The sequence below is a fragment of the Sinohyriopsis cumingii genome, chromosome 6 (assembly GCF_028554795.1).
Source record: "Sinohyriopsis cumingii isolate HCF-2022 chromosome 6, ASM2855479v2, whole genome shotgun sequence".
NCBI classification, from domain to species: domain Eukaryota; kingdom Metazoa; phylum Mollusca; class Bivalvia; order Unionida; family Unionidae; genus Sinohyriopsis; species Sinohyriopsis cumingii.
In genome coordinates, this window is record NC_142966.1 from 77,285,386 (window position 1) to 77,300,031 (window position 14,646).

Here is a 14,646-nt window from a genome sequence, read left to right on the forward strand (position 1 = left end):
GAACTGAAGTGTGTTCTTTTTCTTTTTTTTAAAAGAAAAGTACCTTATTAATTTGAGAAATTTTCAACTAACCTATAGACAAAGTCAAGTAGCTAATGGTAATGGCTACATACATCTGTTTAGTGTTAGGTTCATACATCAACATAGCTGTTTGTCTTAGGTTTCATGTTTACAGCACTGGTGTCTCCCTGGGTCAAAGCTGTCATGATCAGTTGCATAAGTGGCTTGGTTCTGTGTTTATGCTGCACCATAACTGTGATAATGAGTTTGGTTAGGTTTTGTGTTTAGGTTTAGTTTCTCGGGCACCATTGTTCACGGAGTTCTCCATCTTTATATGCTGATGTTTCTTGGTGGGTACAAATCCATTCTTCCAAAGTAGGTCACTGTGACCTTAATTTCAAGTGTCAGTAATCTTAATTCAGTTTTGCATTTAAAGTCAGTTTCTTGAGTATCTTTTTCTCTCAGAGGCATGCAATTTTGTATATTGATTCATCTAAGTGAGCACAATGCCACCTTGCAAACATTAGGTCACTGTGTCATATTTTTTCAAGCCCCAGCTTTTTTGTAGGCAACTTTTAAGGCATCATTTACTGCCGAGTCAGTAAATGTAACATGTGGATTTATACAGCACCATACTTCCAAAGTAGGTCTTTCTGACTGATATTCCATGCTTCATTGACTAAGTTTGTGTCATTTATATTTAAGTCAAGATCTACAAGATCCCCCTCTTTCTGTTATAATTACAACAATTTAAATGAACAATAGTCCAAAGAGAATAAAAATAAAAAAATTCACAATACCATTTGTATCCATTTCAAATGTATTAAAGTCAATAATATTTTCAATACAGATTTTCAGTAGTATTTTAGACTCTGGAGCCATGATGAAATGCAGCAGATTCAGTGGATAGTCAATGTTCTTTTTCTTTTCAGGTTGAGTTGAGCAAAGCATTAAAATGACTGATGGAGAGGTTTTAGCTCCCATGATGGACAGTGGTCAGTTAACAGTACAGAAGACTCAGTCCCTATTATTTATAAGAAAGGTCAGTTTTAATACAATACAGAAACTCAATTCTATTATTATTATTATTATTATTATTATTATTATTATTATTATTATTATAGATTTTTATCTTGTCACTTTGCCACTATTCAGATCTCAATAGTTTTAATATTATCACTCTAAATACCAAATCTTTGGTTGAAATATTTTTTTCTATTACATAACTTTCAAAGGCTCTTCATGCTTTCAAGAGGCCCAAGAGTATAAGGCACTCACCTTTGTAGAGTGCTAATATCTCACCTTCATTTGCATGGGTTTAAGTCTTGGGCTAGCCAACCTGGGTTTGTGAGAAAGCTTGCCAGAAGCTACCTCTGGGTCAGTGTTTCTTTTCTTGGTTTTCCTCACGTTCTTCCTCAGCCAGATATACTGTCTGCCATGTATAGTCTATCATGTGCTGGAAGATGGTGTTAAACCAAAAAAAAACACAGTCATCATGTCTTCAAGGTCAGAAGCTTTAGGATATCCAGTGAATCTCATACAAATGGTATATTAGAAATATCTGTATGGTTTTACTCATGCAATTGTTGCATTTGAGTCAACAGTCATGAAAATGTAACCTTGGATAGGGATACACTTAATCTATTTGTGCCACCAAAACCACAAAACTGCAAAAATAAAACAGTGTTTTTAAAAAAAATCATAAATTTGTGGAAGTTTAACAACAGTGACATTTTACCATATTAGCTGTCAATACCATTCCACAAACCTATTTATTGATAAATTACATTATTATTTATGTTTTCATTATAAACAAATATCACTGCATATGGGTAAAGGTAAGTCTCCTTTATTTATCACCTCTTTCACATTTCTAATTTCACATTTTTGGGGGGACCAAAATCTTTTTAAACTCTGAATTCACATATGAGTAATTCAAAATAATTGATTGATTGAGTGAATGTTGTTTTTATATTAATGGTACTTCAGCCCATGAAAGATTATTTAGTTCCAAGGGTTGTGAATAAAATGCCATGAATAGGGTCACACTATATATGGACTGATCTGGGTTAGTATTTGAACCTACAACCTGCTGAGATAACTCAGTCATAATAAGCGTTGTATGCTGAATTCCTCTAATGGTGGAGTGTTTTCAAGTACAAGTGGTTGCAGGTTTTAAGAAAAAGATTTTGCTAAATAATTAATAAAAAGCACAAAATCACAAATAATATTGGCAAGCCCTGCCTTTTGTTTACTTGGATAACTTTCTCCCATGTATAGAAAATCCCCTTTTTGAAAGGGACGAGAAAATTCTCTCCTTCCCTCTTCATTTTTAGTTCTCTTTTGGGGCATTTGTGCTTGATTTTGACATGTAAACAAGTGGATGACACAGAAGTCATAGTAATCTTTCACCATAGCTTTTAACTGATTTTTTTTAGGCTGGTTGTGCCATAATCAGTAATCTTATTTTCACTAAATTATCTGGGGACTGAGAGAGCAAAAAGACCAAGTGACAGGTGTGCCATTAGAGTCATGAAAGGTTAAGGTAAATAGACCAAGTGACAGGTGTGCCATTAGGGTCATGAAAGGTTAAGGTAAATGTAGTACCATTTATTGTTTATATAACAAGACATGTATGATTGTTTGCCACCTTAACTTCTTTTTTTTTTCAATTCCAAAAATGTTGTTCGGGATTTTTTTGTTGTTGCAGATTTCAGGTTGGTGTAAGCAGAACATGTTATTGGTGCTGACAATTGCTGGTGTTGTTCTTGGAATAATCCTTGGATTTCTTCTACGGCTGGCACAGCCTTCAAAAGATGCCATTATGCTGATTTCCTTCCCTGGAGAAATTTTAATGCGGGCACTGAAAATGCTTATTCTACCTCTTATTGTGTCCAGCCTGATTGTGGGTAAGGCATTGTTCAGTAGGGGTTACATTTTGCTGAGGTCAGGAAATCTTGATTTGGTCCTGTCTGTCCATCAGTTCATTTTGGGAAACTTGTTAGCTCAATTATTAAAAACAACACTTGATGCTGAAAGGTTAAATTTCATAGCATGATGACTGATTAGATTTTCTTGCTATTTCAAGAAGATTTGTTTCAAAATTTTATTTGGGATTTTGTTAATATTTTTTTATATATTGAAATGGCCTGAATTATGCAGATGAGGTTTGGCATTTATAATTAGGTGATGTACACGATCTGTTTAGAATTTTCCTTGCCTTATCAAAGATGATCAGATTTTGTATTCATCCACTTGTCCAGTACAAGTAGTTTAAGAATATTTACATGTCCCACCCACATTTTAACTTGTCCTGAAATTTCAATCACTGGCCTTGATTCAGTAAGATTTATGCACTTTAATCCACAGAAAGAACAAAAGAAATACATGTAAGGTGCAACATGTTCTTAAAGTGTTTAAATTTTTTTTTTACTTTTCCATTGTCAAGGTAACTTATTTATGCTATTTATTGTTCCAATGCAGAAGTGTAAGTACATGTACTTCTATCAGCAGGAATGGAAAAGAATTTACTGGAATTCAAACTTTCCTTAATTTCTTCTCTCAAGACATGATAAGTGGACAAAACAAAGTTCTATGCCTTGAATGTGTTCTTACAGCTAACACCAAGTACAACAATATATTATTCTGGAGTGCACACAACATTTCCTTATCAGAAAATTACTTTTCATAGTGGGCTAGGGTGTAGGTTTTGTTAAAATTAGCTCTCATATTTCTTCAGTTCATCCTCATATAGTCTTAAAATGGTCTCTCAGGTGGAGTTTAAGAAAGTCCATCTTCATGAATTTTCTGCATATTCTGGATGGGGTTATGCATTTACAGTGCTTCACAGGCCTGATATGGTCTTGAACTGTCATGAGACTCCATTGGTTTCATCCTGACTTTGTCAGGTAAATTAACAAATATACTGGTGGAAATTTCCAGCCTATGCATAAGTGGAATATTGTTTAAAAAACTGCAAAGCATCATTCCTTCAGAGCCAATGAACTCAAACCATGGATGATTGTCAATCCAATATGGTTAAAATATTTGTCTCTTAGTTGTGTCGTGTTGGATGTTTATTGATGTTACAGAGCCTAGCTTAAGTCTCTTTGGACAAATAGTTACCTCAGACTCAGTGGCTGAGCCGAACATTCTATCCATATAATTTCACATGAATTTTCCTTTGAAGAATCTTCCCTTTTATCTTCTTTGAAAAAAAAATAACTTAGTAACTTACTTTATGTATCTTACTTTATGTACATAGTAAAGATCACTTCACTTGACAACGTCTTCCAGTGGTGTGGTAATAATGTAGTTTTTGTCATTATATATAATTACATATAGCTCCATAATTAGTACAATAATTTCACTTCAAATGCATGTGGATGTTGATCCTGTGTATAGTTAATTAATAATTAAAGAATCGATACTTCATTTAATCCAACAAGAATATTGGTAAGGTGACTTTCATTATTTTTAATTTCATTGACTCACCTAATTGGTATCAAGTGGTGAAATACTTGTGACTGTCTTGGTTGAGTAAACAACAGTATAACACTTGAGACTGTTTAAAATACTGCTAATTAATCATACTGGATGTGTTTTATTTTAAGTGGTTTGATTCGTTGATAATTCAATGATTTACCTCAATATGTAGTCAAGTGATAATAGCACATGCAGCAGTTATCAACTGCCACTTACTGCAGGTGTGACATATCTCAAGGACCACTATATGCAGGTGTGATATATCACAAGGAGGAGCACTAAATGCAGGTGTGCTATATCACAAGGACCATGATATGCAGGTGTGACATATCACAAGGACCACTATATGCAGGTGTGACATATCACAAGGACCACTATATGCAGGTGTGACATATCACAAGGACCACTGTATGCAGGTGTGACATATCACAAGGACCAATATATGCAGGTGTGGCATATCACAAGGACTACTATATGCAAGTGTGGCATATCACAAGGACCACTATATGCAGGTGTGACATATCATAAGGACCACTATATGCAGGTGTGACATATAACAAGGACCACTATATGCATATGTGACATATCACAAGGACCACTATATGCAGGTGTGACATATCACAAGGACTACTATATGCAGAGGACATGAATGGCCTGATTAAAGAAGATAATGTGATTAAAGCATGAAAATTACCACTTGCCAGATTTATTTCCCCCAAAAAGGAAAAAGCAGTTATCCTTGGCTATAAACTTGGAAATTTTGACTTTGAAAAATTCAGACTTTGAAAATGAATAGAAGAAGGTACTGCGGAAGGAATGTGAACACATTCCCCTCCCATATGCAGTAAAACCTGTCTAGAAAGGCCACTATTATTAGAGACCACCTGGTTTGAAAGACCATTATCTTTTGGCAGAAGGGGTGGTCTTTCAAGATAGGTTCTACTGTACTGGGTTGGGAGGTCATCCTTGGTCCCTTACAAGTTCCATCAGCTTTGTAAAAGAGCAGAAGGAATAGTTACTGTTAATTCATTGGTTCAACTGATAATTATGTCTTGTTGGTGTGAGGTTTATGAACCCTGCAGCTTAGGCTGGAAAACATATAGATTTTGTGTTGTCAGTCCATCACAATTTCTTGCAATTAAGTTTGTTCAAAAATTATTGAGTGAATCAGGACTACATTTGATTTTTAGATACCTTGAATGAGTCATAGAACCTGATTGGATTCTGGTGATCGTGTTCTCATTTTAATTTGGAATGTTTTGAATGTAGACATTTTTGACAAAACCTTGTAAGGACATTGAATTAAAAATTACTTGAGGTAGACATTGAAATTCGGATAGGAATATATTTATTCTCATGCTGTTGTAGCGATTTTTACATTTTCATTTTCTATGCACACCATATTAATATTATGTAACAATGTTGTCCATTCTTCCATCTGTTATCTACTTTGTTTTGTCACATTCATTTGAGTTCTCCATCATCTACAGTTACTGATCTTTATGGATGACTTGTACTTGGGGTAAAGAAGACCAGTATCAGTTAAGAGGTCAAAAGGTCAAAGTTCAACATGACTGACTCCACCATCTACAGTTAACTAAACTTTGTGAATGGCTTGCACTTGAGATAAAAATAAAGCCTTTTGATTTTGTGGTCTTAAGGTCAAAGGTGACTGCAACAGCAAGAAGAGAGATGTTTTCAACTCAATAACATCAGTTCTTCATCAGAGACCTGGACCAAGCTTAATGGATGAATTGCACTTGGGGTAAGGAAGTAACCAATTGTTCTAGTGTTCTAAAGGTCAAAGGTTATATTCACTGACTGAAAGAAAAGAAATGGTTCCAGTAAGATAATGTTATTTCTGTACATTGTACTTCATATACTTTGTGGAAGGTTTGCATTTGGGGTAAGCAAGAAGCTTATTGATATTGGAGTCAAATGGTTATGGGTCAATATCACTTGGACTGAAAAAAAAAAAAATAATTTCTGCACACAGATTTCAGTTATGTAAAATGTCCTTGATTTTGGGGTTGAAATGTCAAAGAACAAGGTCATTGAGACTAAATAAAGAATAATGGTTTTTGTCTGATAACTAGAACAGACCACAATACCTTGACCAAAGTTTGTGCAGGGCTTGTACTTAAGGAATGGAACAGACCTACTCTTGGCATCAAATGATCAATTATTGTGACTCAAAGAAAAATCAGTTTAGCAGAAAAACTTTGTACTAAAGTAAATTTTGCTTCCAAATGTTGTGGATAGCCTTCACTTAGAGTCTTTTCATTCTAAGTAACAGTGGCATCGCTAGGCGGTTGCGGGGGGTGCGGACCGCACCGGGTGACACCATCTCAGAGGGGTGACACCAAAATGAAAAATTGCAAATTTTGCAGAGCACACACTGCTTGGTCTAGTCGGATTTCATAAGCGGATAACCAATCATAGTTAAATACATGACTAGCAGGCACAGCAGTGGCGTTGCTAGGGGAATGCGGGGGGTGCAGATTGCACCGGGTGACACCATCAGAGGGTGTGACACCAAAATGACATTACTAAGGATTCTGTATGGTCTGTTACAGAAGGAGGACCATGGGGGTGACACCATGAGCTACTGCACTGGGTGACACCAACCCGAGTGACACCACTACTAAGTAATAAAAAAAATATTGGTTTCTGCACAGGAAGCTAATTCAAAACTCAAGATAAATGGCCAGGGTCAGTAATTTCCACTTTCAACCATTCCTTACTACAATTAAACATGCGATGGGTTCTTGTTACAGAATTTAGAACTTTTTGGAATTGGTCTCTGTTGAAAATAATTTTACTCTCTAACAATGTGAAAGCATTTGCTGTAAAAATAATTTTAAATTAAAAATTTTGTTAAACTGAGCCCATTCCAGGAGTGGTACATTTCAATCAAAAGAATATCCTGTGCAATGAAGAGGGCATTGTCATAGCTTCATCTGCCAAGAATGACACTTTTTGGAACATAGTAACACAGTTTTAGCTGCATGTTCAGTTTTTACAGAATGTATACATCTCTTACACCCTGGTCTATTAATTACACCCTGCATAATTGACAAAGGCTGACATTCAAAAAGGGGGAACACCTGGAGCAACAAAATTGCAATTCTGCTGTTGATATAACTTTAACTTGCAAAACAGCAATTCATCATTTCATCATATCCCAGGCACAACAAAGGTTTTAGAAGTTACCACATGCTTTTGAAACTTACTGATTTCTTCAAATTTTTAATCCCAATTGTCTCCCTTATTCATGATGGTTAATGCATGTTGTAAGAACTGAATATTATTGTAAAGGGTCTTTCCTGTCTTCTTAATAATTGTCAAGTTCTTAAACAGCAGTGGTTTGCATCAACAAAATTATTTGAATAGCTGTTGTTTCTATAAACAACCAATCAACTAAACTTGGATAGGTTTTTTGTTTGCTTAATTGATTTTTACTTTCCTATATTCTGTGTGTTTCTGCCTTTATGTGCTGTGGTGCCAACAGTACAGAGTGGAGATTCTGTTTGGTGCTTGATAGGATACCTAATAGCATGCGATCATTTAGGGCACAACAGTGAATTCTTTGTTGCTGGAATAATGATAGGATAAGGGAACAGTTATGACCAATGACTGATGCAGTAGGACACATGACATGAAGAATTGCCATACAGTACTTGTTCTATCATATAATAAGGTTGAATTTCTTTGATTTTGTTGCTCTAAAGTTCAATAAAACAAAACATAGAAATTTTACAATCAAAACTTTTCTTTTTTGTTTAAATTTCCTTTGTTTTAAAAATATCTTACTTTTGAAAGTTCATTAACAAAATTATTCCAAATGGTTTCAACAACTATGATGTATACATGAAAACTTTGTGTAGTACATCACTGCATTTTGTTGCTGACTCACAACAAAACAAGATTTCTTTTCTCTAAATCTCAGGACATTTATTTCATGAAACAATGATTAATGTTGAAACTCATTTTTCTTTTGTTCTATTAGCACAATATTGATAATTTAATTGCAAATAATAGTGAAACTTCTTCTCATCCTTGAGGAAACTGCTGAGTGCCAATTCGTGAATTTTAAGTTAAAAACAAACTCTGGAAATTGCTTGTCCATGAAGCTTTTTATTCACCAAACACTCATCTTGGTTGCTTGCCTTGCTTTTTTTAATCACATTTTTTAATGAGTAGACTAATTTAGGGTAGTTCAATTATAATTAAAACATCGCTTGATTGATCTGTTGATATGAGTGACCTGACACACAAAAGTGACCTTTAGCTCTTACACAGGTAGGATGTGCATGTCTTTTAACTTTTCTTTTACTCCACCCCCTTTTTTTGATTTGCTACAAAAGACATAATTACCATAACCGGACAATACAGAGCATGGTTTTCTTTTAAGTGAGTGGAACAACACAACAAATACTTCCATGTATCAGTGATGTAAGAATGATCAGAACATTAATATTAGGTTCTCACAGAAATGATCCTGGAAATTACTGTAATGGAAGATTTACATTTTTATGTTTGAATACAAGAGGGTATACTGCATTTATGATGATTACATTGAAACCAAATTTAAAGACAACACAATATTAGCTTCTCACAGAAATGGTTGCAGACGTAGCTATGATGGTATATTTACATTTTTCACACATGAATACAAGAGGGTGTACTGCATTTATGATGATTACATTGAAACCAAATTTAAAGACAATACAATATTAGCTTCTCACAGAAATGGTTGCAGACATAGCTATGATGGTATATTTACATTTTTCACACATGAATACAAGAGGGTGTACTGCATTTATGATGATTACATTGAAACCAAATTTAAAGACAACACAATATTAGCTTCTCACAGAAATGGTTGCAGACGTAGCTATGATGGTATATTTACATTTTTCACACATGAATACAAGAGGGCATATTACATTTATGATGATTACATTGAAACTGAATTTTAGAATAGAGATAAAACACAAATTTCACTGACAAAAGTTATTTAATTGGTTTTTATTTAATTTATTTATTAAAATGTTTTCACCTATAGGCATCAGTGATATTTTAATTGAAAAAATTTCATCAGATATTGTTATTTACAATGGACTGGGAAATCAATGTTGTTTGGAAAGAAAATTTTACAAAATGTATGATTCATTTTAAAAGTTTTAACTTCCTAGGTACTGTCCACTGTTTAGATAATAAAATAAGCAATATATCAAGGTTTCATTTTCCAATTTTTTATCACATTTTTCTTCATGCTAAACAAAATAGGGTCCAACTTTGGGGTTATTGTCTAGTTTAAAAAATGAGATCCAGACATGACCCCACATTATAAGTGAATTCACAAGTTATCCAGGCATTAGTTATAAAGGGACTGGTGTATCAACAAAATCACATATTTTGTTTGTTTTTTGTTTTGTTATTGCCCTTTGTGTCCTCTAGACTCGTGCAGTGACATTATCTTGTTGGCAGATCTACTGGCAGTTGTGCAGTTTTTTATGGATTGCCATAAAACTTGGTCACTATTTGTTTCATCACCTGGAGATATTCATATCAACAAATCACTTGCAGCAATGGTGGAGTTTTTAGCTGATTGCCCTTTTTGTTTTCAAATTAAATGCAATGTTTGACACAATCTTTTCAGCTCAACTCAGTTCACAATTTTTCTTGCACTTTCTTCTATGAATTGCTGTGATAACAGCTGCATGTTACAGTCATTATCTAAAGATGCAAAAAATTCAAACTTTTGTGCTCCCATAATTTTGTAAGAATTATAACTTATTGGCCTTGTATAATTATTGCTGGATGCATTGGTTGATAGAATTTTGTGAATGCAACTACTATCAAGGATTTTTATGTATTTTTTTGAAACTCAGTACCTATAATCAAATCTGTCTTGAGAGACCACTGTTATGAGAGACCACCTGTTTTAAGAGACCTGGATCCCAATGCACAGATTTACTGAATTTATAATGTTATGACCTGTTATGAGATATCACCTGTTTTGATAGACAATTATATTTTGACAGAAAGGGTGGTCTTCAATACAGGTTGTAGTTTGCTGTAAAAGATATGCATGCAGACAGTTGGTTTTACTTTCACTACTATTGGAAGTACTATTGGAAGTACTATTGGAAGGGCTGAGTGCATTTCTTTACTATAGATTAATTTCCATCACTCTTCTTAAGCCATATTCAGTATGTATTTCATTTACTTGAATTGAACTGCTGTCATAAAACATATGATATCATGGCCTGACAAATCCAACAGTTATAGTCAACATGACAAATTTATGGTGCACCCATCAAAATCTGTCAATGGCTATTTTTTTTCCAATCTGGAGAATATAAAATTCAGATGTGATTTTGATAAAACTTGGAATATAGGGCTTATATATGAGTTTGATATGTGCATATTAATCAAGAAATAATGCATCTGATTGGCTGAATTTGTAGTCCATATTTTTGATCATATTTTGATCAAACTTGGAATATGGTATATCTCATCAAGATCTCAGATTAGTTCCCTACTGAGCAAAATATCATGCATGCTAAAGAGATGAGCTTGTTACCACTGTGGATGTCATATTTCTGATATGAATTTGATAAAACTTGGAAGATAGGCTTGTATCATGATGACCTTGGATGATTTCAGTAACGAGTAAGATCCACACATACTAATCAGGTGGTGTTTTTTTTTTGAAGGATCTTATATCTGATTGGTGGAGCTTCTCAGCACTTTAGCAAATCTATTTATGACAACATCGATTGGTTTTTGTTGACATTTTCAAAAAATTACTGGCTGTATCATGCTGGAAACATTATAGCTAAGTATAATTTCCTGTGGACACATCAAGGCAGTCGACCTGGCCAGGCCTGTATGAATATTGAACCAACAATCCTTGGTTTACAAGTTTGATGCTGTACAGACCAAGCCACCTTATGACATGATATTTTCAAATTTAGTTTTTCATCATGATATGAAATTTTTTGTTGAAGTGAGATTTATGAATATTATTGAAGCAATGTTGTTTCTGATTGGCTGAGATTCTGACCACTCATGAAACAGTATTTTATCAAACTCAGCATGTTGGGTGAGTTTATTATGAGCAAGACCTGTACATATTTATAAGGTGTGCTTGCATATGATTGAGTGTGCTTGTTAGGTCTCTTAGTAACAATCTAATCAGACTTTTAGGCTTTTTATCATCAAAATCTCTTTGATATGATTGTGAGATCTCCTCATATTAATCAAATAATCTTTTATTTCATTGGCAGTGTTTGTCAGCACTGTAACAACTATTTCTCACCCATGTGTCAGAGAAATCTGGCTGTTTTGCTATTCATTTCTTATCACATTTTGGTTGTCTCAGTCAGGTCATCTGAGTCAAGGTGTCCATGTGCTAGGAACTGCTTTCCAAAAGAAGAAACCCTTGTCTTGTGCTGTTCCTGACAGAGTTGTTTGATCTAAAATCAAACAGCAACAACAGATATATAACACAAAACATCCATATAGCAACTTAAGGTCTCTCCAACTTTGAGAACACACCATGTAAAGCAGACAGACACACCCAAACCACAAAATCAAGCTATCTGGTATTGAGCTAGAAACTACAATTCGTTCCACACAGAATGGTGAATTTTATCCTATCTGGAGGCCTAAGTACATTTTCAGGTCAGTGCCATTAAATGTAGCTAAAATTACCTAATTAGTTTTAACTACTTTATGTGAAACAAATTAGATACTGTTAGCTACATTTAACTGTGCTGACCTGAAAATGGGCTGATCTACAGATAGGATAAAATTTGCAATGCTATGTGGAAATTGAACTATGACAGAAAACACTGTTTTAGGCAAACAGACTATACACATTACTGACTATAAAAATAAAAAATGCAAACTCTCTCAAGAGCTACTACAAAGACCATAACAGCTAGAAATGTGTTATATCAAACCTGCAGTTTTCAAACTTTATCAAACACCCCCAAACAGCACCATTTGAATCAAACATTGTAAACAAATGAAAATTCCTGTATTTATCAATCAGAGTGGTTCATTCATAGTCCACATGCTATAATTCCACAAGAAGATTTCCATGTAACCTATTATTGCACTAGCAGCAGCAACACTTGCCATATTTCCCAGAAAGAAAATATTAATTTCCAAGATTATCATGAATTAGAAATCTCCTCCATCACTACACACTTAGAACATATGGTAGTCTGTACCAGTTATGTAATGTATGCCTTTTTCCAGATTAGAATTAATAAAAGTTAAAAGTTACCTGTATAAAATATATGAATTACTTCTTGTTATTTTCTAATGATACCTATCAATTAAATGTGAAAATAAAGTAGTAATATCAAATGGTTTTATGTTTCTATTTTATTATGTGTAGAACTTTTTTAGTTATGGTTGACAGGTCACCCAATTACCCTTATTAATGTTGTGCAATACTTCTAGCCTCTAACAGTTTTAACTTTTTTCTTTATTTTTTTCTCTTCTTCTAAGAATTGCATATTTTGCTAGATTCTGCTTAGATAATTATTTCAATTTTCAAAAAAGAATACAAAACCTGATGACTTTTATATAGAGTGAGAAGCAATAATAATACCTGATGAATACTGTGTTTTGAATCTTCTAACTATATTGTAAAGGTGCAGGACTATTTTAATTTAGCTGAAAAAATTGTGAGAAAAATAATCTATGTTCGTGTTTGTACCAAGACAAGAAATCCCAGTCATGGGGTTACATTATCTGTCTCCACATGAGGCTATGCCTCGTGGGGTGACAAATAATGTAACCCATTGACTGGGATTAACTTGTCTCAGTGTAAAACCCAAAACAGATTTTTGATATCTCTGATCAGATTATGAGCAAAATCTCCTCATATAGATGAAGTGATCTTGTACTGGATTGCTTGTCAAACTCAAACAGCATTTCTATTGAGATTTTGATCAAACTTGTTAATAGTTTTGTATCATTAAAATCTTGGATGAGTTTGATTATGAACAAGACCTTTGGATATTTATCAGGTAATCTTGTATCAGATTGGCTGAGCTTGTTGCTTCTTTGGTGGTCAAAATGTAATACAAGTTTACTCCATCTTGGTAAATAAACTTATATCATCATTGCATTAGAAAGGTTTTATAATTAGTAGATTTGTGCATATTAATGAGATGATCTTGCATTTGGTTGGCTGCAATCTTTTTTTCTCTCTACATGTCTTGTGACTATACATATCCAATTTTTATGTGACTTGGAAAATAGGTTTATAGCATGCAGACAAGATCTTGGAATCACAATGAATTAATCATGAGGATAAGACCATGCATATTAATTATGGCCTTATTATTAATTAATTATTGGAAAGAATTTGTATCAGACTTTAGTAAAATAGGTCAAAAAGCTTGGGAAGTAGTTATATAGGATGTGTACTTGTAATACTACATAAGCCTGCTTAGTAAAATGACTGATTTTCAAGTTGTATAAGTCAGGTGACACTTAATCACCTGGAAGAAGTAGTAAAGTGGATAAACTTGCAGTGGTCAGTTGTTTTGTCTAGAACCGTGGTAAACCATTTTGAGCATGAGGACCCCTTCTTAGCTTAGAAACAAATTTGCAGACCCCACATGCTAATAGTTGCTGGCTGGAGAAGTAAGACTTGGATTGAATGTATGTGAATTCACTGACCCCTTGAAATAACCCCAGTCTTCTGGGATCCGAGGCCCACAGGTTGGGAAGTACTGGTTTAGAGACCCAAAGTATGGTGTTGAGTAACAATGTTGCACGATTTAGTTTGTAACTTGCTGCATATGGTTTTAGTTGATACAAACATGATAGGTTGGTAAAAGTGACAATGAAACTAAACATATTTGTAACTAAACTAATATTTTGGGATAAGGAAAACCTGTGCCAGGATGAGAGATGTTTTTAAATGACTTATAACTGAAGACATATGGATTCCAACAACTTTAACCCTGCAACATTTACTCTGTTAGCTAATACTTTCTAAATGACTACTATTATGGGATAGTATTATTATACCACTGTTCAGAGTATCTGCATTAAACCAATTATATCCTTTTCCCAAGCGTTGAAATAGTAACTATTTGACAAAGCAGTCATGGACTCCCATTT

The 14,646-nt window shown here is 34.0% G+C and overlaps 1 protein-coding gene across 1 annotated transcript in view; it reads left to right on the forward strand.

Moving 5' to 3' along the window:
- The first annotated feature begins 930 nt into the window (after nt 1-930).
- LOC149797264 (excitatory amino acid transporter-like) overlaps nt 931-14,646 on the forward strand; it is a 46,347-nt gene continuing 32,631 nt past the window's right edge. Inside the window, exons 1-2 of the mRNA XM_089961967.1 lie at nt 931-1,042; nt 2,711-2,909. Coding sequence (XP_089818093.1) covers nt 956-1,042; nt 2,711-2,909 — 286 coding nt within the window. The 5' untranslated portion in view covers nt 931-955. The remainder of the gene's footprint in view (nt 1,043-2,710; nt 2,910-14,646) is intronic.